This window comes from Phaenicophaeus curvirostris, chromosome 1 (genome assembly GCF_032191515.1).
Source record: "Phaenicophaeus curvirostris isolate KB17595 chromosome 1, BPBGC_Pcur_1.0, whole genome shotgun sequence".
Lineage (NCBI taxonomy): Eukaryota > Metazoa > Chordata > Aves > Cuculiformes > Cuculidae > Phaenicophaeus > Phaenicophaeus curvirostris.
The window spans coordinates 46556633-46582427 of NC_091392.1; the positions used below are offsets into that span (position 1 = coordinate 46556633).

General features: G+C 38.8%; 1 protein-coding gene across 4 annotated transcripts in view; it reads left to right on the forward strand.

Moving 5' to 3' along the window:
* ANO4 (anoctamin 4) overlaps positions 1 to 25795 on the forward strand; it is a 212602-nt gene that overhangs the window by 29938 nt on the left and 156869 nt on the right. For 2 of the 4 annotated variants that reach the window (XM_069857078.1, XM_069857100.1), the window contains exon 1: positions 7974 to 8053. The exons of the other annotated variants lie outside the window; for them this stretch is intronic. In XM_069857078.1, the coding sequence (XP_069713179.1) occupies positions 8044 to 8053 (10 nt within the window). In that variant the 5' untranslated portion in view covers positions 7974 to 8043. Of the gene's footprint in view, positions 1 to 7973; positions 8054 to 25795 lie in introns of those variants that run through there. 4 annotated transcript variants of the gene reach the window in all.

The following is a 25795-nucleotide window of genomic DNA, read 5'->3' on the forward strand; positions in this document are numbered from 1 at the left end:
GTTTCAGACTGTCTTGCTGCACTCACCTCCTAGTATAGCTTCCCCCCTGCACTGAGGTTGGGGAAAGGCCATGTGGAGCTGACTGTTATCTCAGAAGTGTTTGTCCCAGACACACACTGAAGATAAAAATTTTGTGTGGTCAGGAATTAAAACCCATATTGTACTGCATAAGCACAAAAGTGCTGAGCATTCTTCACAGATGCAGCCTTAATCCTGGCACTCTTTTAGGTCTGATGGCTTGATACTGCAAACTCAACATTCTTCTGATGTATTATATGTCAACACGTAAATATTTTAAAAGACATTGTAAAATCCAGAAACATCGAATACTGAAAAAAAAACATTGGCAATATATATGTATATGACAGATATTTAAGAGCTTCAATTTTTTTCTTTTGGGCTTGAGCATATTGAGAGACAATCTGGCAGCCATGGTTGTCTTTCTCTAGATAAACGAATCACAGCAAGGAAATTAATCTTTTCTGATTGAGTTCCCTAATAAACTGAGGGTAGTTTAATGGAAGCAACCATTGTCTACTGCAACAGACATTTTCACCTTGCCATTAGGGCAATTCTTCCTTCTTTACAATGCAGCGTGGCTAGCAGCTATGAGATCCCAGGAAGACCTCTGTTCTTTCACTCCTAAAGTTACAGTGACCTCCTTGAATTATTAGTAGGGCAAATACTGGGGGAAATTTTGCCTTTGTTAGTGTTCTTGACCATGGCATGATGATATTTTTTATCCATTCACCAGGAAGGAACAGGATAGCAGTGCAGTATGGTGAGGGTAGGGGTATCATTAGAGGATTTTGATGCCGAACTGCAATAACATTAGCTGTAGCTGAGTAATGCTCTTTCAGAAGTTTTTTGTAGTGAGAAAAATTTTATAAGCCTGCCTTTAGTGGGATAATGAGCACCTATCAAATATCAGATCCCTACTCTAACATACAGAGAGTATTATTATTTTTGGCATACCAGAGTACATTTCTTCTTTTGTTGACCTAAGCAACTAAGTATTTTTTTGCTTTAGAATTAAACCAATAGAAAACAAGCCACTGAAGCAACATACAGTAAAAGCTGGAGTCAACTGTTTCACATAGAAGATACTTTGCCACATATATTTTTGAGAGAAAAAAAAAATTAAATAGCTTATAATTTTAGGTATTTTTTCTTTTTTTTTGTTTACTATAATATTTCTACATAAGGGTTGATAGCATGCATTTTCAAGTCTTTGGAATTGACTAGTGCTCTTTTGTGGCTAAATGTTGCAAAAGAGCCTGAAATACTTGAATATTCTCCTTCTTAATTTTAAGTAAATTTTATATTAAACATATTAAAACAAATGTCCTAAGTCAGAAATGGCATTTTAAATTTTGAAGCACATCTGGTTTTGTGTATATGGCTAATGATTTTATAACATATTTGCTGATGTGATTTATATTTAAAAGCTGCTGCTTTAAAAGAAAATTCATTGTTGAGCATGAAGTCTATCTTTATGGCTTTGGTGTTACTCATAAATCCAATTAAATTGTGAAATGCTTCCACTTTATTTACATTGGTTTTAGTAAAGAGTATAATATAAATTACATAATTGCAATTGACCAAGTCCAAAAAGGAAAAAAAAGTCTTTTAATGTTCTGTTTCAGGTGTTGTGAATAAAGCAGCTAAAACTTTATTCTTGTGCCTTTGGAAATAGCGCAGGCATTGCTTTGTTTCAGAAGTTTTGCCAGGGGGACTAGTTGGTGAGCCAAGGTTATGTGAATGCAAATTTTCAATCAACCAAGTCTGCTAAATGCTGCTGTAGTGCCGTTTGCAGGGAGATGTCACAGCATGGTATCCTACAATGCCTGGGGCTTTGTGGAGATTCCTTATCTGGCTTTGCTGTCCCAAGGCAGGAATGAGAATTGCATTTAATGCCTAATCCCAGGAAAGGGCTTGACCCTTTCTCTGCCCAGTGGGCTTCAGTGCACACTTTACTCTGACTTCAGCTGAAGGAAAAGCATGAATTAACGTTTACATACTTTAAAATATTTTTTTTTCAATAACTTTAGAATCTTTCTAGATTGAGATCTCCCAGTGGGTATGTCATGGCCTTGATATACTCTGAAGCCAAAGACAGAGAATTGAAGAGCTCAGGAAACTGAATTGGTAAACAATAATTGGAAGAACATCCATAGCACAAGTGCAGCTTAAATTTATCATTTAAATGGTTTGACATGTAACCACACTTAGGATTGCCTGATGCTTAGAAGGTAAAGGCACCCATTTGCGTAAATAGAAGTATGGAGAGCAAGATGGTATGTTTAGTTATTCTACATGGCAGTTTAAAGGCAGAAAGTACCTAATTTTCTTTCAAGGAAATTAGAGACTCGTTTTATTTCCATTGAAGGATATACAAAATGCTTTTTCTGACAAAGACTGTTTCTTTTCAGCACAAGTAGGTGCATATTAGTTGGTCTAGGAAAAGTCAGGCTTGCAACCTTTGGTACTTGAACAGAGGGTCATTCTTATGTTGAATTTCATGCTATGGGGAAGTCTGGGGAAGTTTTTCCCTACTCTTCGTATGAAAAGTCTGACACACCACTATTATTACACCCTGTTAACTGTCAGATGCTGAGCACTTTGGTGCAATGTTAATTCTTCTGGGTTTAGTATTGCTATATTGCTGAGCAAGCTCAGATTGCAAGTGTGATAACATAATTCAGAGGCCAGTGCTTTCAAAAAACAAAATCCTGCAGAGACATTGTGGATCTTCAGATCTCATATCAGAACATCAGTAGGAATTGATGTAACGAAAAAATCTTTGAAAGAGTGAAGTAGAATCTAGCACTGGAGTTTGAGATTAAGAGATTAATTATAAGTAAAAATGAATGCTTTCCATCTTCATTCTAGTCTTCCACAAGGATGTTGCCTAGCTCAGGCAGAAGCTGCTGCTCAGCTGTAGTAAACAGCATCCCTGTGGCTGGAATTTGCAGCCTGCAGTGATGCCTGTCTGGCTGATTTTTTAAAAAAATTACACAAAAGTTTAAGATGCAAAGCCTGACTTGGTATGTTTTTGATAGTAGTCACATCTTCCTTCATGAATTGGTAACAGCTTTTATAAAGTGCATCTTATTACAAGGGCAATTGAAGGTAGAGAACAATTAACTAGGTTAGGAAGTATGTTTTAGATATAGTATTTGCACAGAAAAATTGCAGAAGTGTGAATGAGGATAGCGCATAGTTTACTGAAACTTGCATTGTTCACTGTTGTGAAACTCTTACTTTTCCATGAGGTACATTCTTCTCTTTCAGAAACAAACTCAAGGCAGCATAGAGAAATAGTAAGACCGTTACCATGAAATAAATAGTCTACATCTTTGTGTTATGATCACAGATGACCCATGGATTTTATGGGCTCTAAATTCTATATTGAGTTGGAAGGCTAAATTAACAATGCCTTGCTTGAAGTTTATGGAATGATCAACTAAGAAAAGAAAAAAAAATCAATGCTATTTTACTTTAACAGTAGCATTATTTCAGGATCATTACATAGAAAGAGCCCTCAATTAATAAAAAGTTTAATATGACAATTAATTTTCAATGCAACACATTCATTTGCAAGCAGAAAAAACTCCTCAGTTGTAGCTAGCATATCTCTGAGAAGCAATTCCCATAGACATCTCTGTTATGGTTTCCAGGAGATTAATATGGGGCAATGCCTAATCCAGGATTGAAGTGAGAAGTGTTTCTTGCCATGGTTAAATCTACAAGCAAACAGGGACTCCCTGATTTGTAACAGCTGAGCCTCTGAGAAGACTTATGGAGACTTCTAGTGTTTAAGAAATTGCAAACAAATGAAAGAGCTGATTCTACCATAACATGGAACTGATAAGAATGGTGCTCATCTATAGATAAATTGATGCTGACCGTGCTTAGGTGAGACTCTCCTGACATTTGTTGACAGCCCACAGATGGAGCTACATTAGTGTAAATGCTCATTGCTATTTTCCAGCTTTATCCAGACCAAGGTTTGGATTGTATCTCTTGCTTTATTTAGTGTTTTCATTTTTATACTCAGTTGTGAGGATAAACACGTAAGGGAAAACCTGACACTAAAAAAAAGTGATAAACAGCTTCAATAAAAAAACATTTTCTTCTTTTCGTGAGCAGTTCAAAGTATCAGGAGACAAGCCATACACTTTTATATCTCTGCTTATGCAGTGAGTAAACTAGAAAAGGAATAAAAATGAAAGACAGTTATGCAGTTTTAAAAAAATACCACAGTTCCCATACCGTGGTCTTATCACAGTCAAAACAAGATATATATATATATATATATATATATAAAAGATACATATATGAGCAAATTTCAAGACAAAGGGTCTTGCAGTCTGTCAGTGACTGTTTTTGAAAACCTGGATTAGGTGAGTTTTAGTTCTATAGTATCTCACACTGTGCTTCAATAAAAATTGGTTGGTTCTTTCCACCCAAACCTCTCTTTGACCAGAAGCAACAGTTTGGGCTGATCATGTTTAAATTAAATTCTCAAGGATATGTTGATGGCTTGCAGTTTTCCAAAGAAAAAGAGTAAAAGATATTGACAATTAGACAATAAATGCAGGTAGCTTTGAGAGAATTTTTGAACCTCTTAATGAAATTCCATGTAATATGTGCCTAGAGAAAATAACACAAACACCCACTAGAATGTGATATATGCAAAATCAAGAAGGCCTCGCAGTGTGACAGGTACGGTAAGTAATTGCTTGTTCAGGAATTCTTTCCTAAAAGTAAAATGAAATTAGTACAATTTGAATTGGTTTCAATAGTGTTTGTAGTGTGTGTTTGGTTCTGAATAGTTGCAACACAAACTAAAGAGAATCCTTGCCGTGCTCTTGAAACCCAAGGCAACAGGAGAATGCAGGAACACTGCACAGGCATTCTGTAAATGGGGAAAAAAGCACTGGCTTGGTAGAGGTCTGTTCACTTTGGGTAGCTTATTGTGTTGAGATCATTTATTTGGCTTCTGTTAGCTAGAGATAATGAACGTAAAGACACAGTATGTTGCTGTGGGTCTATAGACTTCACAATTAACTTGGACAAAACTTCTTCATTAATACCACAATTCTATCAAACAGCATGAAACTGTGTCAATGAAACAGGGTCATGACAAAGCTTTCCTATTATTTCTGCAGACATAGAAAGATCTTGAATTTCCAAGTATCTGTTTTATTCAGCTACTTTAACAGAAAGCATTTTTTTTAAGCCAAATGCATTGTTGGCAGATTTCTTTTAGACCTATTTCCCTTTATAATGAAATGTAACTGTAGTGAATCACACTGTTTTTTCTTAATCTTTTTGCTACTCTTTTAAATAAAATATTTATTCTAGGGAGAAACAGAAAATGAGGCAGTGGACCGATAGCATAATGTATCTGAAGGGTGGGGACCTCCCTTCTGATTCTGTCAATAGTTCACAGTTTGACATTTGGTCAGATCATTTGGGCCTTGCCTACTGTTTTGTTGATTAGGCTCAGTTACTGTATTGGATCCTCATCAGGCACAAGCAGCATATTCAGACAAGATACAGCTTTTTCTGCACAGCTTATGAGGATCCATGAACAATGCTACGCTGCTGACTGAAACGTTGGAAACCTTTCATATCTTCTCTTCTTTCTTGTGTTAGATAAATTTTGTCACCTGGGAGAGGTTTGAAAGATGGCTTAGCCAAAGTTTGGAAACAGCTGATAAATATATACATTCAAATTTGTAAGTTTCTATGGAAGTGTACTTTGGTTCTAAATTGAGGTGAGAATAACACAATTTTTCTTAATTGAATTATCTGACCATACTTATCTGTCTTGAATTTACCTGATCAGAATTTAGCACCTTCAATGGGGCATGAGAATGAGAGTCGGAAGCAGGTTGTTGGGGATGAAGCAGTATGCAGGCTGCAGGATCAGCACCGTAAAGGGCAAGGAGAAGAGTTTTTAATTTTAAACTGGAATTAATCACTCCACTTTCAGTGCATTTTTACTTATGTTTGCAAGCGAATTAGAGAAATGCTCTGCCATGCTGTCAAACCAGTGACATCCAAGAACTTATTGAGCTTCTGATAAAACGAAATTGAAGGTCATTTCTTCACATCAGTGGATTCATCTCTAATCCAGTGCATTAAATTAAATTGACTGTGTATTTTGCAACAACAGCAAAAGTTTCAGAAGAGCTGGAGTATAGCATCTCATACATTGCTAAAATAATGCACATTTCAGAGAACCAGGAGGAAAGGCTAGAAGATTTCCATGATGTCTTAAAACAAACAAACCTCCAGAACAAGATTTTGCTTTGATTTTCAACTCAATGTCTGAGCTGTTCTGTTCACTCAGTCAGATGCTGTTTACGACCATATTGTTGCTAAAAGCTGTATCACTACTGAGGAAGATATTGAAGGCTCTGTCTTTATACTGTTTTATTCTGAAAAATATATCCAGGGGCATGAGCAAGCAAATCTTCTACTATAGCTGAAGCCTATTGCTAGTATGCGAACAGATACCTGTCTTCATAATGAGAAATATTTAAAGTATTGGTCCAGATTTTCTGAAGTCCCATTCTTTGGAAGAAGAGTCAAAACAATAGGAATTAAAAAAAAAAAAAAAAGAATAACAGTTTCCAGTTCTTGCATTGCCCTATCCTGATACCTTATCTAGCAGGTGCCTCTTCTTTGTCAGCACCAATGAACTGTAGGCAAGGATTTCTGCCTTCTTCTGTAACCCTTTGCCTCTGCACAGGGTTTAGGGCTGGCTGCCTTCCTACCTACTGAAGGTTCCCCTCCATTACTGCTCATCTCCATTTGGCAGCTAGGGCCAAGTTATGTCCTTTCTTGTACTTTTCAGATGATGCAGAGGGGAAAGAACTGACATTGCGGATTTATGCTTAGTTTGTTTGGTAAGGACGGTTACAAAGCCTGGTGTTTCTGTTCACTAACAGTGCTGATGACAGGGATTTCTTCCCCAGGGGAGTGCTGCTACCACAGGGGCTGATCAAAAACATTTCTTATTCATTCCCAAAGTCAATTAAGAAATTAACATCACAGCTCTTATCAGTGCATGCACACAAAAAATTAAAATAACTTGGAATGTGGTGCAGTGAACTGCTAGCTGAACTTTTCTTTATATGCTTAAAAGCGTGAGCAAAACAAAAGAGCACATTTTCAGCCTCTAGTTGAGTCTAATGCATATGGTAAGCTTATGTTTCAGAACTGGATAGGAGCTGATGGCTATTGCATTCATATTTCTGAAACCTTGCTGATCAGCAAGGAAATGCTGGCAAAGTTTTGATACATGGCTGCTCCCTTGGAAAATGGTTCTTCTTGTGTCAAACATTGGCAGGGCAGCAAGGAGAAGCAGTTATGGGAGAAAAATAAGGAGAAATTGACTCAATTATTCTTTAAATCTTTTTATTCACCTTTAGCTGTGGCAAAACACAGATGTGAAGCTGTGATCCATGATTTTTATTTATCCACCTTGGTTGCTTTTGCTGGTTTGGATGTCTTAATGTGTTGTTCTAGAGGGAAAAGCGATTGGAGACATTATGGTTAGTATCTATGAAAGCATCTGCAGTGTAAAGACCAGTTTTCTAAGCCAGTTCACACAAGTGAGCACACTTAACAGAGCAGTTGGCATCTATGGGCATGTGTCAACTGGTTTCTGGATTTTTTTTTTTTTTTTTTCCTGTTTGGATGTGTATTGTAGCCTGGCTCAGGCTGAAGGTGACCTTCCTAGTGATAGACCTGAAATGGACTGGTGGTTTTAACCCTCCTCTAGTCTTGTTTAGTACCCATGTGGTCAAAACCATGAACTCGAGAGCTGCCTGAACATTGACATGTCTCTAGATTAGAGCCAGTGAACTTGAGCATCAGTGCTTATGCTGTAGTGTTTAGTCTGTGACAGCTTTGACATCACTGAAAATTGCCAACAGGAGGGAGGCAGCAGTAAAATGCAAGGAAACCTTATCTGTTTGCATTTGGGTTGTTTGGCTGCACAGAACTGCAAGGCAACTGGTTTGGATGATGTCAGGTAGCAATAATCCCTTTCACTTCATGGGGTATGTGGGCCTGTTTGTAAGATCTAGGAGTAGGTTCTGCAGGCACTTGATAAAGCTTCAATTAAGCGTTCATATTACAGCCAAGAACTAAATTACCTGTCTTTCCAGGTCACTAGCTATTTGCTGATTAAACCCTGCTCTCCATTTTGAAATTATTCCTGTCATTGAAGCAACTGCTGTATCTCCAGGACACTGATGTAGCACCCTCTCTGACCCTGTGTTCTGCTTGGGTTCAAGCAGGAAAACCAGAGGAGCAGGTGGAGAGAGAGCAGGAAACATGCCTGTCTGATACACTGCTGAGATATAAGGATGCATCCTCCCAGCTTACTCCCTTCCTGACTCTATGCATGGTGAGGTCCAAGGTATCATTTCCATATAATAAAACTTGTACTTGCTGCAAGTATTGCAGCATGCATCAAAATTTTACACAGGTATAAATTCAAAATCTCATTTTGCTAAATGAGAGGGATGGATCCAGTTATATCCTATCCAGCACAGCCGTAGCTATTCTGGGAAGACAGAACTCTCAGGATCACAAAGCAGGGTTCAAGCAGGAGAACAGATAGTGGAAAAAAAGGGGTCAGCACCACTGGGAAACAAACCATACACAGAGGGCTGTCCAGTGCAAACAGAATAAAACTGATGACAAGTCAGAAAATATCATTTCCTACCTCTAATTCTGCTCACTTTCAGTAATCCCAAGCACCACCTGGGGCAATGCCAATTTAACATACAGCAGTGTAGTTACAGAGTTACACTTCTTGCTGGCAAAGAACAAGGTCCTGGTGGAAAAACTTGAGATTATCAAGTTGATACAGTATATAAAGCAAATCAATGAATGACTACGAAGTGGAGCAGAAAGTGCTAAGTCAGACTATTTCTTCATTGCTGCATTGCATTTCACAAAGGGCTGCTCTTAATGCTATAGAGAACATTGAAGCTTCCTCATGATACACCTAGCTAATGCCATACTATGTCGATACTTGAGAAAATAAGGCCTTTTTTTAACCCTTTGAGGTGATTAGTTTATTTCTTTGAAGAACAACATCTATTTTCCCATATGACATTGTCAGAACTTGGAAAATTACAAATACCTTGAAGTGATCCAGTGCATGGAGAAATCCTTTAGTGCTGTTGGTGCTTATGTCTCAGCAAGTTCTGCAAGTTGTCGGTGTAATGGTTTCAAAATGAAACAAAACTGCCTAATTGATCCCAGTGGCTTCAAGCAGCAGTTCTTAGCGTAGTCAGAATTGTAAGAATAAGATGGGTAAAGGAGAACAAATAACAGAGCGTGGCTCGTATGAACTAATCTATATTCACCTCAGCTAGCTGGGCTCCTTTTTTTTGGAGTCCCTCCTTTAAGCTTAGGAGAAGCAAGTCTCTTTCTCCTTGTTATGCTTTTTCAAGACTTCTGCTTGCAGTTCTGAAGAGTTTGGGGACTTTCTTCCTCCTACCTTCACCCTTTCTCCCTTCTGCCACTGCACACTCCTGGTTGAGAGATAAGGGGATCCCTTCTACTCTGAAATCCCAGCCCTGAGATGGAGTACGATCCTTCCATCCCATGAGCCTTGCAGAGAGCCAGAGAAAGGAGGAGAGGAGTTAATGTCTAGGATCTCAGAATAAGCATTTCCATGCAGGGAGTTATTTTAGGAAGGGCTGTTCTCCCTCTGTAGAAGAGCTCCCACGATGCGCGTTTAAGAAAAGAAATGATGATCTGAAGTCTGTGGGGCTACTTTTCTAAGTTTTCAGCTGTGAACATTTAGGCTGTGTTGCCTATCGATTTTTATGTAGTGACTGTTAGACCTGCAGTCAATCTTGCGTTAAGTGTATTTTGGTTGATTTTTCTTGCCATTATGTTTCCTATACTACTTTATTATTTGAACATCAAAATTGAATATGGTGCTGTGAACAGAATAAGGTATTCTGCTGCAAGGATCTTGTGGTCTAATTCAGGCACAGTGACGCACAGGCATACATAATATACAGGATAAGGATGCAAATTCTAAGTAATAGAGGTATCTGGGGAAAAATCAGTGCTGCAGGCTAATTTACTACTCCTGAGGAGCTCCTAGGCTGCAGAACAGGGAAAATATTGAGCAATACAAAAGATGTCTTTTCCCTTCTTTTTTTCCTCCTCTTCCAGGTTGTTAACCATTTTTGAAGGATAAACATCTGAAATGCAAGTAGAGTTGATCATACACAGGCATACTAACATGTACCTGTAAATTATTTAAGCACAGAAGAATGAATTAATTTAGTTAATCGCAGAGAATTAACATTAATTCTAGAGAAATCAACTGCAGTGATATATCAGCATTTTGATAATACTACAACTGAGACTACACACTGTCAGTCAAGAGCTGCTTTAATTATGTTTGTAAGCCTGCAACTCTCACTCTTGTGGTAGACAAGCTATTAACATTGCACAGCCTTGGACTTTTTTAACTTTCTGAATTTTCTCATTTTCATTCTACTAAATCTATGAGTTTGAAGGGATAAATTTAATGAAGCTGGGTGGATGGTCTTTACAGCAGCTCTCCTAGACTGCCCATAGTTCTCTAGTGTGACCATAGGTGTATCACAAAGGCTGTATACATCTAGTAGGATATGGCCAGCATATATTCTGTCTCATGTTTCTTTTATGAGGCTAAACTCATTAAAGACTTTGAGTTATTCAGATCTGATGGGGCTGAGCCATATATCTCTTTAGGATAGATTAATGCTACAAACATAAGCAGAATATCTTTTTGTGGCATCATTTCATGAGGCTGTAGTAATTCCGTTATCTTTTTAAAAATGTAGTTAACTTGTGATGTTTCTAATAAGTTATGTTATCTTGTCTATTCATATTTTCTTATGTGTACTTGCCACTTCACATATATCATGTTGTCAGTGAAGTACTCCCATCTTTCTTCAGGAGTAAGAATGTTTTATGACACTCTGGTCAACAAATGCTCGATGCCAAATAATGATTGGAAAGTATTCATTTTCATTTGTACTTCCAGCACAAGTGGCAGCATTACATGATTTCATTTTACTGTCAATGCATGGATAAGTATTTTAGCACTTGGAAAACTAGAAACTGAAGAACAGGTGGATAAATGTTCATAAATCCCTCTAAAAACATCGGAGTTGTCTGTCTTACATTTGTTTAAGCCAATGTTTTAGAAAAGCAGAGCTCTTAGAGATTACATAAATCATCTGCTTCTCAAAAGAGCAAAGTACTTAGAGGTATCTGTACGTTTCTGCAAGAAAGCAGTTAACTCTGTACCATGGGCATTTCAAAGACCCGGTCTTGTAGTCTGAAAACAGTGCTATTGTTAATTTTGGGGCTGAAAAAAAAACCTGTACCCCAAAGTTAACAGATTTTTTGAGTAAGACAACAACCAACCACTGCAGGCTCTTTAGCAGCCAAATAAATGCCTGTCTGGTTCTTTGCATTGTGTGAGGGCTGCAGTTTTGCAAACAGAACATTTTTATTATTTAATTAGCCTCAAAAGCTAAGTGAGTCAAAGAAATAAACCGTGTCTATGAAAAAGCAAAAAAAAAATTAGTAACAGCAGACCTGGTGCCTAAGGGCCTTACTCATGAATGTAAAGATGACTGGGTTTGTTACCAGCTGCGTACTCTGGTAAATAATGAGCTTGAGCTTGCAATTCCCTATTCATATGAATATTTCCTCTGCTTTTGCATTAGCCAAGATTACTCATGTGTTTATGAGTTTGCAAGACCAAGCCTATTTGAAAGCTGAACATGGTGGGAAATAGCGGTCAGAACCTCCCTGTCTGTGCTGTGGAGTGCTGGGTTTCTGCTTTTTGTTGTGGCGACTCTTTTGCTGCAACCCTTGGTCTGCCCTGCTCAGTGTGTGAAGGCAACACTCCTGTGGGGAGTTAATACGCTGGAATAGGTTACCAGTCTTGTAGGTTTTTAACTAAGAGTCAGCTTCTAAGAAAGAAAAAAATTGACTAATGAATGCAATACAGAAAGCCCATCAGACTAGAGGGTCATAGAGGAGGCCAATGCGAGGAATGGGTTTAGGTACCTACTGTCTAGTTTGCAGCATGTATGGAAAATGCAGTATCAATTCATCTCCTAGATAAGGAATCCTTCTGGAAGTACTTTTTTTGTTTACTTTGCAACTTTACTGTCAGTTTCAGGGATTAGTGTGGCAGTTCTGTGTTTGAGCTGTTTGCTTATCGTAATGAGGTTTGGATGTGCTGAGGTTACACACTTTAAGCAAGTTCTAAATTAAGAGGGGAAAAATGAAAAGGCACAGTGTTTTCTACGTTGGGCTGTTCCCACTGTGAGACGCAGCGGGCCTAGGCAAGTTGGAAAATGCTTGCTACTTTTTGTACCAAATGTTCTTGTTCACCTGTACTCAAGAGAGCTGACCTGACATACAAGAGGGATCTCCAAGAATTGGAGACAAAAGCGGTTGTAGCCGGGACAGCTCAGGAGAGGGAATTTCCTTAGTTCTCTGTAGAAAACATTTTTAGGATTGCTTTCTGAAAGTCTTCTTTCTTGTATATTAACACCAAAATTACTTTCAAGTAGTGATTGTGAGGGTCTAACTGTGGCAGCTACTGTCAGCAGTGGACTATGAGTTAGGTAATGGTTGGTGCCACTGGTGGATGCTGCAACGGGGCTGCTCCCAGCTACCCCTAGAGGGCAATTCTTCAAACGAGTCCAGAGAAGAGCAACAAAGCTGGTGAAGGGGCTGGAGAACAGGCCTTATGAGGAACGGCTGAGAGAGCTGGGGTTGTGTAGCCTGGAGAAGAGGAGGCTCAGGGAAGACCTCATTGCTCTCTATAACTACCTGAAAGGAGGTTGTGGAGAGGAGGGTGCTGGCCTCTTCTCCCAAGTGACAGGGGACAGGACAAGAGGGAATGGCCTCAAGCTCCGCCAGGGGAGGTTTAGGCTGGACATTAGGAAAAAATTCTTCACAGAAAGGGTCATTGGGCACTGGAACAGGCTGCCCAGGGAGGTGGTTGAGTCACCTTCCCTGGAGGTGTTTAAGGGATGGGTGGACGAGGTGCTGAGGGGCATGGTTTAGTGATTGATAGGAACGGTTGGACTTGATCCGGTGGGTCTCTTCCAACCTGGTGATTCTATGATTCTATGAAACCTGGGGCTAGGCGTTGCAGCTCCTGCTCCTACTGACTGTGACTGTGGCACACACACAGCTTGGCTATCAGTACAGCTCGCGTGCTTCAGGCATACAGTTCTTGTCCATGAGGTCATGGCATAACGAAGTGAGTAGTAGGTAGTCCCCATCTCCCCTGTGTTTTGATTTCAGTGTGATATTATTATGAGTAACTTATCAACAACTGCTGGAAGAGAGAGTTTTTTTCTTAACACAGTAGAAATTCTTAGATTTTGATATCATTTTCCTCGATACAGCATTTTTTGAATCCCTGGTGACCCTACCATATTTTGTGTGCAGGTCATTCATTTGTTGCAGCACTGAGGAAAAGCAGGGGTAATTTTAATAACCTGGAAACAGAAACCTCTTTTAAAACATTTGTTTATAATGTGAATTTATTTATCTTTTTGGACGTGGAGCAGTGACACCATAAATCAGCAGGGATCCCTCTCAGTTATACTCCATAGCAAAACAAATGCTTATGGCATGAAGCAGGCTGAAATGACATTGGAAAGGCAGAGTGTGTAATTAATATGTTGTTCCTCTACTCCCCTAATTCCAGCATCAAGGATTTAATCTTGCTGCTTCAACTCTTTTTGCTGTCAGGGCTTCCTAAGGTGTAACACCGTGTGGTGAACTAGAACAGTGCTTGCTGGGAAAGGACACAAGTTATCTGTAGAGAACCCAGGGAAAGCTGGCACTGCTCATGTCTCTCCTACACCCTCTACAGCTGCTCCTTTCATTTTTTTCTCTGGTTGTTAAAACTTGTATTGAAAATTCAGGAACTTCTGCATACTTTCTGTCTGTGCTTTAAGGTGACCAGATTTCTTAGGATTTCTTTGTGCAGATGTAGCTGTTGAAAAATAACGTGCTGTCTTAGAGACTTCCAATTTTCTGGTACAGCATATATCATCCTGTTTGATCACTTGATCTCATTTTCAGCAGAAATGTGAATCTGACTATATGCTGTATTCTCAGGCTATTACAATAGTAATCGTACTGCTGCTAAACTGTATCTGTGTATTTACTTTCTCATCTGGCAAGGGCATAGTCTAATCTCCTTCATTTCCCCTGTTTATTTCCAGTTTTGCTCCCCTCAACTCCCATACTAGAGAGTTATCCATGAAATTCCAGTTTAATAATCAATATAAGGCATGGAAGGTTCATAATACACTGGTCATGCTGCAGTCCATTAATGATGATCTTGGACAACAGAGCTTAGTATTGCAGAAGCCTACTCCTTACCCTGTAAGAACATTTTCTGTATTTCTCTTATGAATTGACACAAAATAATTTGTTTTCCTACAAGCTGCCCTAGGGAAATATTTGGGAAATATTCAGAACTGATTAAATTATTCATCGTGAATGTTTGACCAAAGCACTTCTAAGGTTTTTTTGCACAGTCCTGAAAACTTGTAATTATAGTACTCATTTTTTCAGCTAAATGGGCCACGTACTGCAGAAAGCATGTGTATCTTTCCAGGAGCAACAAGAATTTATTCCTTCCAGCAGCTTGGCTTTAAATAAATTTAAGTTTATATGTAATGTTGCAGAAAGAAAGCAGAACGCAGTTCAGTCAGTGAGAAGTAAAATAAATAAATAAATGGGGAAGACCATTAACTCTTCGGCAATGTATTTATGTAATTTTGGGTTAATGTGATGTAATGAGGATGAAAATGGCTTGGGAGGGAAGCTGTGCAAAACCAGGCACTTTCAGACCACAGAATTAAAACATCTGATGAAAAAGATTAATGCAAAGTATCCGACTTAATCCAACATTTAGTAGGAAAATTCAGGTCAAACCTGGGATTAGTGCTTTGTGTTCTCTACTGATAACCTCAATGTTTCCTGACTTACATCTCTCACTATTGCATAGTTACTTAGGCACCATATTTATATATTAATTAAAAAAAACCATCTCTTGCAGCTACTATCTGTTCTTTCCACATCAACAGAACAGTGCTAGCACGTTGTCCTGAAATTTTGTTGGAAAAATCTTCAGATGATTAAATATCAGAGACAGCATGAACAGCTGTTTCTCTGGGTAAAACTCATCAGTGCATCTGTGAATAGCTGGGTTTTTTGATATCTGACCCTCACTTTGCCACTGCTCAGATGCGAAGGAAAAGGACAGATTATAAAAAAATCCATCATGATTTTTGACAGATGTTTTCACTTTTCAAAAGTTTCTGCTAAACAGTTTTATATACTATTATAGAAATGTTGTTTTCTAGTGTTAATATACTCTTAATAATTCTGTTGAGCAGCTTCTGCAAATCTTTACTTTGTAGCAAATCTTTGTTTTGTGGCAAACTTTTTTTGACACAGTCATATGTCCTTGCTCCTTTGATGAAAAACTATCTATGTTTTGCAAAGATTTAAGACATTATAAAAATTTGAATTAATTCCAGGCAAAGAAAGTGATAAAACTGTGCTTTGAGGCAGAAGACAGAAACAAAATGTAAATATTTCAGATTTTATTTGCCCCCCGAAAAAAATGATTATATGTGTAGCTTTAGGCTGATTTAAATGTTTTTGCAAAGTTAAGTCAAATTCAGCATGTAGAACTGTATGAAATAAATGGAAAACATCTGAGGAGATGATAGGGCTATGTTTCAACAGAAGCAAAGCCCTTCTGCGTTGCTTCATTCACTTCAGCATCAGAGTGGTTCTATGTTCTCAAGCAAAACAAAGATAGTATTTAAACATATCCCCTGCTTCTTTCCCTCAAACTACAAAACCCAGGCACTCACACAAAAAGGTTACATTGGAAGGCAAATTATGTATTCACAGGAAACCATACAGCTCTCTTTCCTAACACTTACTGTGTAAAATTCCTGAGTCCCAGTGTTATGGCACTCTTGGAGTGAGGGCTATAGGGTAGACTTAAGTGTAAATTAAAGACACTTCTGAGCAAAGCACTGTTAAGACAGGCTAAAGTGCCATGATAATGGAAGCTCTGGGTATGTGCAGTCAGAGCAGTAAAGGGGAAAACCTCACCCTATCAGCCTCACCAGTCCTGCCTAAAAGTCATCTTTTGCCTCTTCAGAAGTTTCAAACCAAGTGCTTTCTAGTGTGGAGACCTCACAGAAAGAGGATCCACTTCCATGCAGCTAGGAGAGGGACATTTTCAAAGGCAGAGGGAACAGAAAGAGGAGAGGCTGGCTTAAAGAGACCTGTTTAGGGAAATTAGAAGGAAAACCCGATACTGGCAAAGCAGCTTGCTTGTCTTTCAGTGCAGGCAGAGAAGTTAATTTGACCTTAATGTGTTAAAGAGGAACTATGCTCCATGACGACAGTGCCAAAAAAAAAATAAATTAGTACCTCTACTGAGGAAGAAAACAGAGTCAGGAAATTGTTGACTAGTTAGTTTATCGCTAACCCGTGAGGAAAAAAAACTGGTTAAAGTTACTAAGGAAATAAGTTCTTAATACGCATTTAAAAGATATCAAGGAGATGAGCAGCAGTCATCAAATTATGTCAGGAAGAAACTGTGTGAAAGCCCTCTGATTTTTCTCCTGTGACGAAGCAACATGTTTTCTGGATATGGGAGAAATAGTAGTTGGACTATTTCTTGGCTTCAATAATGTTTTTTGACAAAGTCTTTCATGATGCTCTCATCTGCAGACTACTGAAGCCTGATGATAGTGAAACTCTGAAGCGGTGGGTACAGCATTGTTCTGAAAACAAAAAACCAAACCCAGGCACAGGCTAGATATTAAATCTGTTACCCTGAAAAGCTGCTTCAAACAGGACTCTTTAGGGACACCAAGCCTGGTGTTTGGTACTATACAATAGTTTGTTAGAAACATGGGTGATAGAATATGCTGTACTCTGAGCACATCTATGTGTGACACAAAGCTGTTGGAGGCTGCTGATATATTGAAGGGCAGGAGTCAAACTCAAAATCATCTTGATAAACTGGAAAAGTGGTCTGGAAAAAGAAAAGGGATGCTATTTAGTCAAGATGACCACATCTAAAAAAAAAAAAAAAATCAACAGCAGCTGTGGAGGATGGGGAACAAGAAGTAGCAGTTTTCTGGAAAAAGATCTGGAGGTGGGGAGTTAGTGACATGAAAACTGTGTGTGCCAGTTAAGTTGTATTGCTGCAAAATAGTCAACATAGTAGGATGTAGGAGGAGGACAGCTGTCTGGAAGATACCTGGAGAAATCCTCCTTCTGTTGCTGGCATAAGGAAGATCTCAGCTGCAATATTTTACCTAGTTTGGGGCAGCACTCTTCTAGGAGGAGGTAGAAAATCTGGGGAAAGAAATTCTGGGAGAGAGCAGCAAGAGCAGTCAGGACCTGGAAAACAAGGTGCACGAGGGTATGGCCAAGAAGGTGTTGGTACTCAATCCAGCAGAGAAAAGACTGAGAGGGTGTACGTTTGTCCGTTCAATTATGTCACATCAAAGGAGGTAGCAGATGGGAAAGGAATAATCTGTTCTCTCTGTCCACAGTGAGCAGATGAAGAGACTTTAGCCTACAGGAAAGAAGCTTTGGACATAAAGGAAAGCTTTTCAATTGTGAGGAGACTGCCTGGGAAGGGAGCGGGGAGGGGCTGTGTGATATCCTGGAAGCTATCCAGGGTTGAAGCGACTTGCGTCCTGCATGGCTTCAGTCTCTCATTATGTAGTGAGTTGAGGAGAGGCTGGGTGACCCTGCAAGCTCCTTTATGCTCTCTTTCCTACATTGCTGTGACACTTGGCCTGATGAAGCAGGGTTTGTACTTCCCAGCAGAGCCAAGTTGTCTGCTGAGCTCTGTGGTGAGAGGGCTCAATGAGGGCATCAACCCCCACCCCAACCCCATGCTGTTGGGGGCATTATGGCACCAGGTTTTAGGCACTATTTTAATGACACATAGGTATTACCTATTCCTATTACCTCAGTACAGCCTCATCATCTTCTACAATGCTGCAGAGCAGCTTTACATCAGACTAGGCTCAGACCATTTCAATCCAGAGAAGTTGTCAAGCTCTGACCTATTTCATACCTGTGGTCCTTGTGAAGATTTGTGTTAGGAATGGGACTCTAATTCTCACTAATATTTCAGGTTTGCAAGGTTACATGTGACACTTCTTTAAGGTGCACGTCTCCAGGTAATACTTGAAAAGACCCCTAGTTACTAAATAACCTCATTTCACATAATGAGGTTTATCTTTCTTATGTCTTCTTAAAAGTCTCTTGCTGCATCTGAGAACAGCTGTAGGCCAAGAAATTTTGTCTCCCTAAATGATTACAGTGGAACACCTTGGTGAGAGCTTGGCTGCACTCAGTTACTCACACCTTATTGCTGAACCACAGTGCAACGATCTGTGGTTATTTGAGCAAATACCACTAAGTGTTTCAAAAGGGCTTGTATGGTTTAGAGTGGTCAAATCTTAACTGAAAAATTTCAAAAATATAATCCTCCAAAACCTAGTCATAGCGTACATCCATAGATGTAAGCTGATAAATGACACAAAAGCTAGTGCAATGAACTTGCAATGACATTTTAATTCAGATCTATGCTGAGGAAAAACAGATGAGCTCACTTGTCATGTCTTCCCTACCTTCAACTTTTATGTAGGCACAGTATCTACTATTAGCTCTGGCTTGCTATTGCGAATCTGAAGGAAAGTTTTATAACATGCATAGAATTAGATAAGCAATGCACTGACACTTTCAAGCAAAATCATGCTAGAGGCAATCCAGGTGGTAATTGTGTCAAAAATCACTCCAGTCAAATTAAAATGAATCTTTCTCTCTGAGGCAATTGGTGACTGAATAAGTCTCCATTAGTTCATTGCATTTCGTAGCCTCTGGATAACAGTATTTTTCACAAGAATATTTGAACTCTGTTGCAAAAATATTTGGGAATAGTAATTCTTATTCTATTTACAGTATATACAATTGTGCTAGAGAAAAGATGTGCCCAAGAAGGGATATCATATAAAAATTATCTCTTTTCCCAGACCCTGTAGTACCAAATAAGTGGGGGTTAGTGTCATTTTAAATCCTGCATCTATAAATCAAAGACAATATTGAAATACAGAAGAGTCTGATAGCTTTTTTTTTTTTTGGTCATTGCTTTTTTAGCAAAGACCACACACTAAATTGCCTTTAGACAAATAATATTTTTTAAAAAAAGTTTAATATACAGTAAGACAGCAATTATCTGTGTCTTTTGCGGGGAAAACATGGATTTATTGGGATATAATTTTTGCAATTACATTTTGGCATTCAGCTAGATCAACCTGGACTTCCACAGTCAATATCAAAGAAAAATAAGATATTTGTGTCTTCACTGAGAGTCACAACACACATACCATGAGATATCACAATATCTTCTAGGGCTTTGGATGTTGTTACCAGGTTCCCATAAAAACACTGAGTGTTCAACTGTTCCACATGTATGGCTGGTATCATTGATGATGATGTTGGGTGCTTTGGAGCCCGTATTGCACTGATATCTCAGCTTTCATGTGGTAAAACAGTGCACCGAATGAAAAATTTAATGTGATGTAATGTTGGTGGATAATATTCACCATTGTGGTAGGACAGGAACCAGATAACCATGAGAATGTCTGAGATGTAGTCATTTTACACTGAAATTAGTATTCCTGAGGCCACTTCATTTCCTGTCAATTTACATATTTTATCTCATTCACTTCTGATTAAGATATAGATAAATATATTCTTCTCAGTTTATTCTAAAGAGGGAAGCTTTTACACATTCATATACTAAAAAAAATTAACAATGCAGTACAACTGCAAACACAAAAGTCAGTATATTTTGGGAGTGCGCTCTTTTGTATCTTCCTTTTATTGCAATCTCTGTTTCATCATTTTCTCACAAAGATAATGTGTGTTGAAAATAAGTATTGAGGAATAAATACCAGACAATATGTGACCATCAAAAGAAAAGCTGTACTGAGACTGAAAGTTTCACTTTGAAGTGAAAGATACAAAGATTTGCCTAGGCTCTGGATTATCAGAACATGCTATTGTTAGATCTTCTGTGGTGCTTTTAATGTATGAATGAAGCATTGATGCTACAGAGCTGTGGGATCTTGATGATTTTTCATGTTGGTGCTTCTAAACACACTCTCTAGATTTGCATTTCTGGCAGACTGCAATGTTTGTCTACATTATCTCTGGCCCAGAGGGTTGTTGTTTTCTGCGCTACAGTGTACGTTTCAATTTGCTCGTGTCTCTTAACCCTGAATGGCAACAGTTGGGTAGAAGCTTGATTTTATTCACTTGTTGGTCTGACGATTTGTAACTCTGGTGGCTCCTAGTCTTTATACCTTTTATTAGCTTAGATGAGCTTACTTGCACACTGAGTATTTTTCTGCCTTGAACTTAGTTTTGTGGTAGTCCGTTGCTCAACAACCATGTGTTGAATGTAGCCCCTGCAAGAAGGAGGCCTTCCAGTACCTAAAAGGGGGCCTACAAGAAAGTTGGGGAGGGACTTTTTACAAAGGCATGGAGTGATAGGATGAGGGGGGATGGCTTTAAATTGGATAGGGCGAGATTTAGATTAGGCATTAGGAAGAAGCTCCTCATGATGAGAGTGGTGAAGCACTGTAACAGCTTGTCCAGGGAAGCTGTGGCTGCCCCATCCCTGGAGGTGTTCCAGGCCAGGTTGGATGCAGCCTTGGGCAGCCTGATCTAGTGAGATGTCCCTGCCCCTGGCAGGGGGGTTGGAACTAGATGATCTTTAAGGTGTCTTCCAACCCAAACTATTCTGTGATGCTTTAATTCTATGATACTCACGTCTTCAGAATTGGGTTGCTTTGCTAAGTGCCAAACAAGCTAACAACATCATGGGTGATCTTCATTGCTGATATTCTGTGTAGTTTTGTTTGTAAGCATTGCTCTGCCTTCTTTGTCATTATCTTTGCAACTTTTTTTGAAGCAGATTGCCCCAAGGGAATTGTGCAGTATTGCTACGTTTTACTGTAGCCAGTGAGATCTTCCTCCTTGCTACGCTGTTCTCTAGGGAAATCAGGAATGTTAATGTTGTTAGATGTAGAATATCATTATGACTGTACTTTGCAGAGATGGCAAGTATGATTGTTAGTGTAGTAATAATTATGGTGACTGATGACTTGTTAAATATATTTATGTGGATTCTTTTCAAATGTGTGTAAAAATATATACATAGACAGAGGCAGAAAAATCCTTTTTCTGCACATGCGCTTTGATTTGGGTTTTTTGATTAATTTCCTATGGGTGGAGCAGAGACTTCTAGTAGGTTATTTTTACCCTTTTGTCTCTCTCTCTTTTTTTTTCTTTTTTTTTTTTTTATCCTTTAACCCGCTGGGTCTTTATTGCTTTCATTTAAAGAAATGTCAGTAGTGCAAATTTTCTCTGGAGGCCCAGTATGCAAACCTCTCAAGTTCTTTGAAGATGACTTCTGAATTAAGCACTTTGTGGTTTGAGTTCCCTGGAGCATCTCAGTCAGAGAAATGTCTGATAATGGTCTTTGTAACATTATAATATCTTAAATGTCACTAATTCAAGAATGACTATGAAACAGTTTAGTTGGTTGTAAGAGACTTAAATGATTTCTGCCCGTAATGCCAGAGACTGCTATGGCATTTTGCTAAAAAATAAGGGAGGTGCAGTTTTAGCCCCTGGGAATGAATTGAGCAGAGAAGGCAGAGATGAAGGAAGGTGAACATAACAAGGAGATCTTCAGCAAAAAAATACTCAGATTTATTTGATATCTTTTCAATGCAGGATTGTTTGTCTAGGAAAGGCAGATGGTTTGCAGTGGAAGGGCAAATAAAAAATGCATGTTTTCAAGGTAGTTTGGGGTAAAGTAAAAGGTGTGAGGCAGAAGATTAGTCATAACTGGATGGCAGAAGCTGTTACACACACATAGGGAAGGAGGAAAGACAGCATATTCTGCAGTTGGGAGAGAAAATTGAAAGACTCTGCAGGTTAAACATCGATGCAGCAATATTTACATATGACAAAGAATTATTTATGTAAGGCAAAACTAGAAAAAAACATCAATTTCTAATGGGACGCAAAAGGCAAAGTTAATAGGCAGCATGATGGTAGATGGAATTCAAAGTAGATATATGCAGAATTCAGCCTATATTGGGTGAATTAATTTGAATTATTTACAGGAAGCAATGTGCTAAGTCAACTATAATTACTTCTTTAAAAGTACTTTAAAGTAAGATTATTTTTCTTAAGTTTTAATTTCTTTTGCTTTTTAAATAAGAATTTTAGCCTTACCATGAGGATATCAGAAGAACCTTGGTCTTAAAATCCCAAGTGGAAGTAGATGTTTAAATGGAGAGATGTTTAAATGAATTCCAGAAGTCTGGGCTACTGGAATAACCGATGCCTCTGGCAATCCCAGGTCCAAGCTGGAATGCCATATACAGAAACTAGTAGACCCAAACTAGTAAGCTGCTGTAGAGACTTAGTCCAAAAGAAGTATTTGCTAAGTTCACATTCATATCTTTCAATTGATGTAAACCATTAGCTGTTAACCATAATGACAGCATTGGCAAAATAGTCCTGGAGTCATTCAGCTGGAATCCATTAATGCATATTTTACTCATTCTTTTTATTGATATATTTTTTTTCTGCAGTTGTGGAGAAGGTATTTCGGTGCAAGAAATTAATTTACTGACTCTATTTGATAGCAACACCCTGTGACGCTCTTCATGCTGCAGCTTGAGGTAGAGATGTATTTTCTATGGATACTCTACATAATGGTTTCCCTGCACAGCAAGTGAGCAGGACAGTGCTGCCAGTGTGGGTCACACAGGCTGCACAGAAGACTTTTGTCCTATGTTATACTAGTCCCAGGAGTGCTATTTCCCAGCTGTTACAGCAGAACGTCTCTTTCATTAAATACTATACCTAAATATCATTTCTCATACTGAAATATTTGTGAATGGCATATGATTCACCACCTGCTGGAACAATTTTTTCTAAGTACTGATTTTAAAATGTAATCAATAGATTATTTTACTCGGTATAATTATATGAAGATGCTTTTGTTTGGGAGTAAATTGTTTTTACTATGAAACCTCCATTTATGGTTTTGGCATTTAGGTGTTGTTAGTGCCTGGAAATAAGACTAAAACAGTGGATTAAATCCACAGTATATTTCAGTGCTACTTTCACAATGACAACTTCATTTCCAGTGTAATCTAAAAACTTTCCTATAATTATATGATGTCTTGTAAATAAGCCATTTCCAGAAGGATTTAGAGAATTAAATAACTAAGGCAATATACAGTAGAGAAAATAGAGTTGTAAAGACATCGTACTGCAGTTGAACAAATGAAACCAGTTTAATTAAAAGATCAAAGATAAAGGAAATGGAGGATAGTACATTTCAAGGGAACTGAAAAGAGACAGAGCGTAGGTGAAATGGGACATTTTAGAGAAGCAGCAAAATGTTTGAGTGACAGATGAAATTGGATGGGAAACAGATGGCTTTTAAGAGGGTAAGCTGCTGAGGAAACCTAAGTAGCCCCAGAGGTGGTACAACACAGGATGAAATTGGGCAAAAGAACCAGGAGGGCAGGGCTGGCTCTTGTCAGAGGTACCCTGGGCAGCAGCTGAGGGATGCAGGAGGGAGCAGCCAGCCTTGCATTTTCTGTGTTTGTGCAGAGCCCTGTAAAGGCAGGCTGGGGGTGAGACAGAGGGACATGAAGTGGCAGCACCTGACATTGAGATGTGTTCTCAGAAATTAGGTTATTACTCTATGCATTCATCCCCTGGGCAGCAGTAGAGCAGCAGACCCACACTTTCCCTGTTTTGGGACTGGTATGACCCTCTTTGGCCCAGCCGAAGGTCATGTCATCAGTCTGGAGCCAGGGCTGCACAATGCTGTCACCAGCTCATTGCAGTTTCCTTGTTACATGTGACAGCTTGTTTCTTGTTGCTAGTGGTCAGTGAGCCCACCAGGATGATGCTGCCAAATTCCCTTTTAAACTGTATTACTCGAGACAGGGCTGGTTAATGGGAGGTGGCATCATTAACAGTGGGAGCAGAGCCTCTTCCGGGAAATGTGGCTACTTGCTGCAATGGTCATTTACGTATGATTTACTACTTTCTTTTTCCCTTGTGAAAACCACAGGTCAACATCATACTACTGGCATGAACTACATCAGTATGAAACCATAGATGTGTGCCTTCAGAGCAAATTACAGTGTGACAGTGATACATGATCTATTATAATGTGACATTGCTTATGGTGTAAGTCTGCTGTGGAAAAATGACTCTTCAGGAATGGTAGATTACCAACGCGCTCTCATACAAGTGAAATCCTTTAACCATATATATACAATAGCTGCCAGGGATTTTGCTTTAGTTTGAGGCTTCCCCTTGTTTGTTGGGAGGGGATTTCTCCCTCTCACCTTCAAAGTTGGGTGGCCTTCACAGGGAGATGTGTGAGGTACACTATCAGACATTCACCTTCCTTGTTGCTTCTCTTGTCTCCTAAGTAGTTTTGCAGTGTTTTCTGTTTCTTCTGCCGGATAAACCTGGTGAAGAGAAATTGTGGTGACCAGGATCTACATTTGTTCTTAACCTTCCTGCAGTGTTATGTAGTATTGTTAATAACAATTTTGATATTAAATATGAGAAAAGTTAATCTTACTCTTTCTGACATAATATGTTGCAAGCTGCTGTACTTAGTATAAAATTACCATAGTTCCAGAAGTGCTAGATACTAAAGTTTAGAGCAGATTACATACTTTCTATTTGATTTGATAATGCATTAGCAAACATAAAAACAGGGAAGGGAATAATCATTTTATCAAAAACCTGCTCAGGAAATATTAAAACTAGACAGAACTAAGAATATCTAATTACAGTAGTGGAATTAGTGGGATGCTAAAGCATTGGAAAACTTAAGCTCCTATTTTTTTTAATAATGTCAATATTCCTTGCATTAAGTAGGTAGAAATAATGTTTTAATATTTCCCAGAAAGGAAAAGAAAACCACTGTATATAATGAGTCATGTAAGTGTGCATCTGAATTAGCTGTTTGCAGAGGTGTTAGAAGTATAGCTACAATGCTAGCCATGGAGATACACGTAGACCGATCAATCTTAACTGGTTTTCTCTGCAAGATCTATTCCTCCCTCCATGTATTATGTAGGTTGCTACAGGGTTCTATTTCCATTTTTGTCATTAGAGGGAGAGTTTCATTTTTTGCAAATGTTTGCTCTTTTGTTGAGGCCAGAGGTTGCCAGTGCTTTGACTATCAGCCCAGACTATTGGCTAGGCTTCAGATTCCTCTAAATAAACTCTCAATAATCCCCTACTTCTAGTTCATCCTGACAGGAGATAGTAAAGTTCCTTTTTCATCTTTGAGTTTCTCTGCCAGTTGGCATGACAGTGGGCAGCTTCCCACTGGCTTGCTGTGGGGCTGAATTTTCTGTAACCTGGAATGGTAACCTGATGTACTATTTAGCTTTTCTCTGTCCTTTCATACCGAGTGCTGCTCGTGTCATGATGTAATTCCCTAATTCCACTTGGACAGAATGGAAGTCCTCTCAGACAAAATCCAGTCTTGAGTGGATCTCAGCTGACAGGAAGAAGGGCA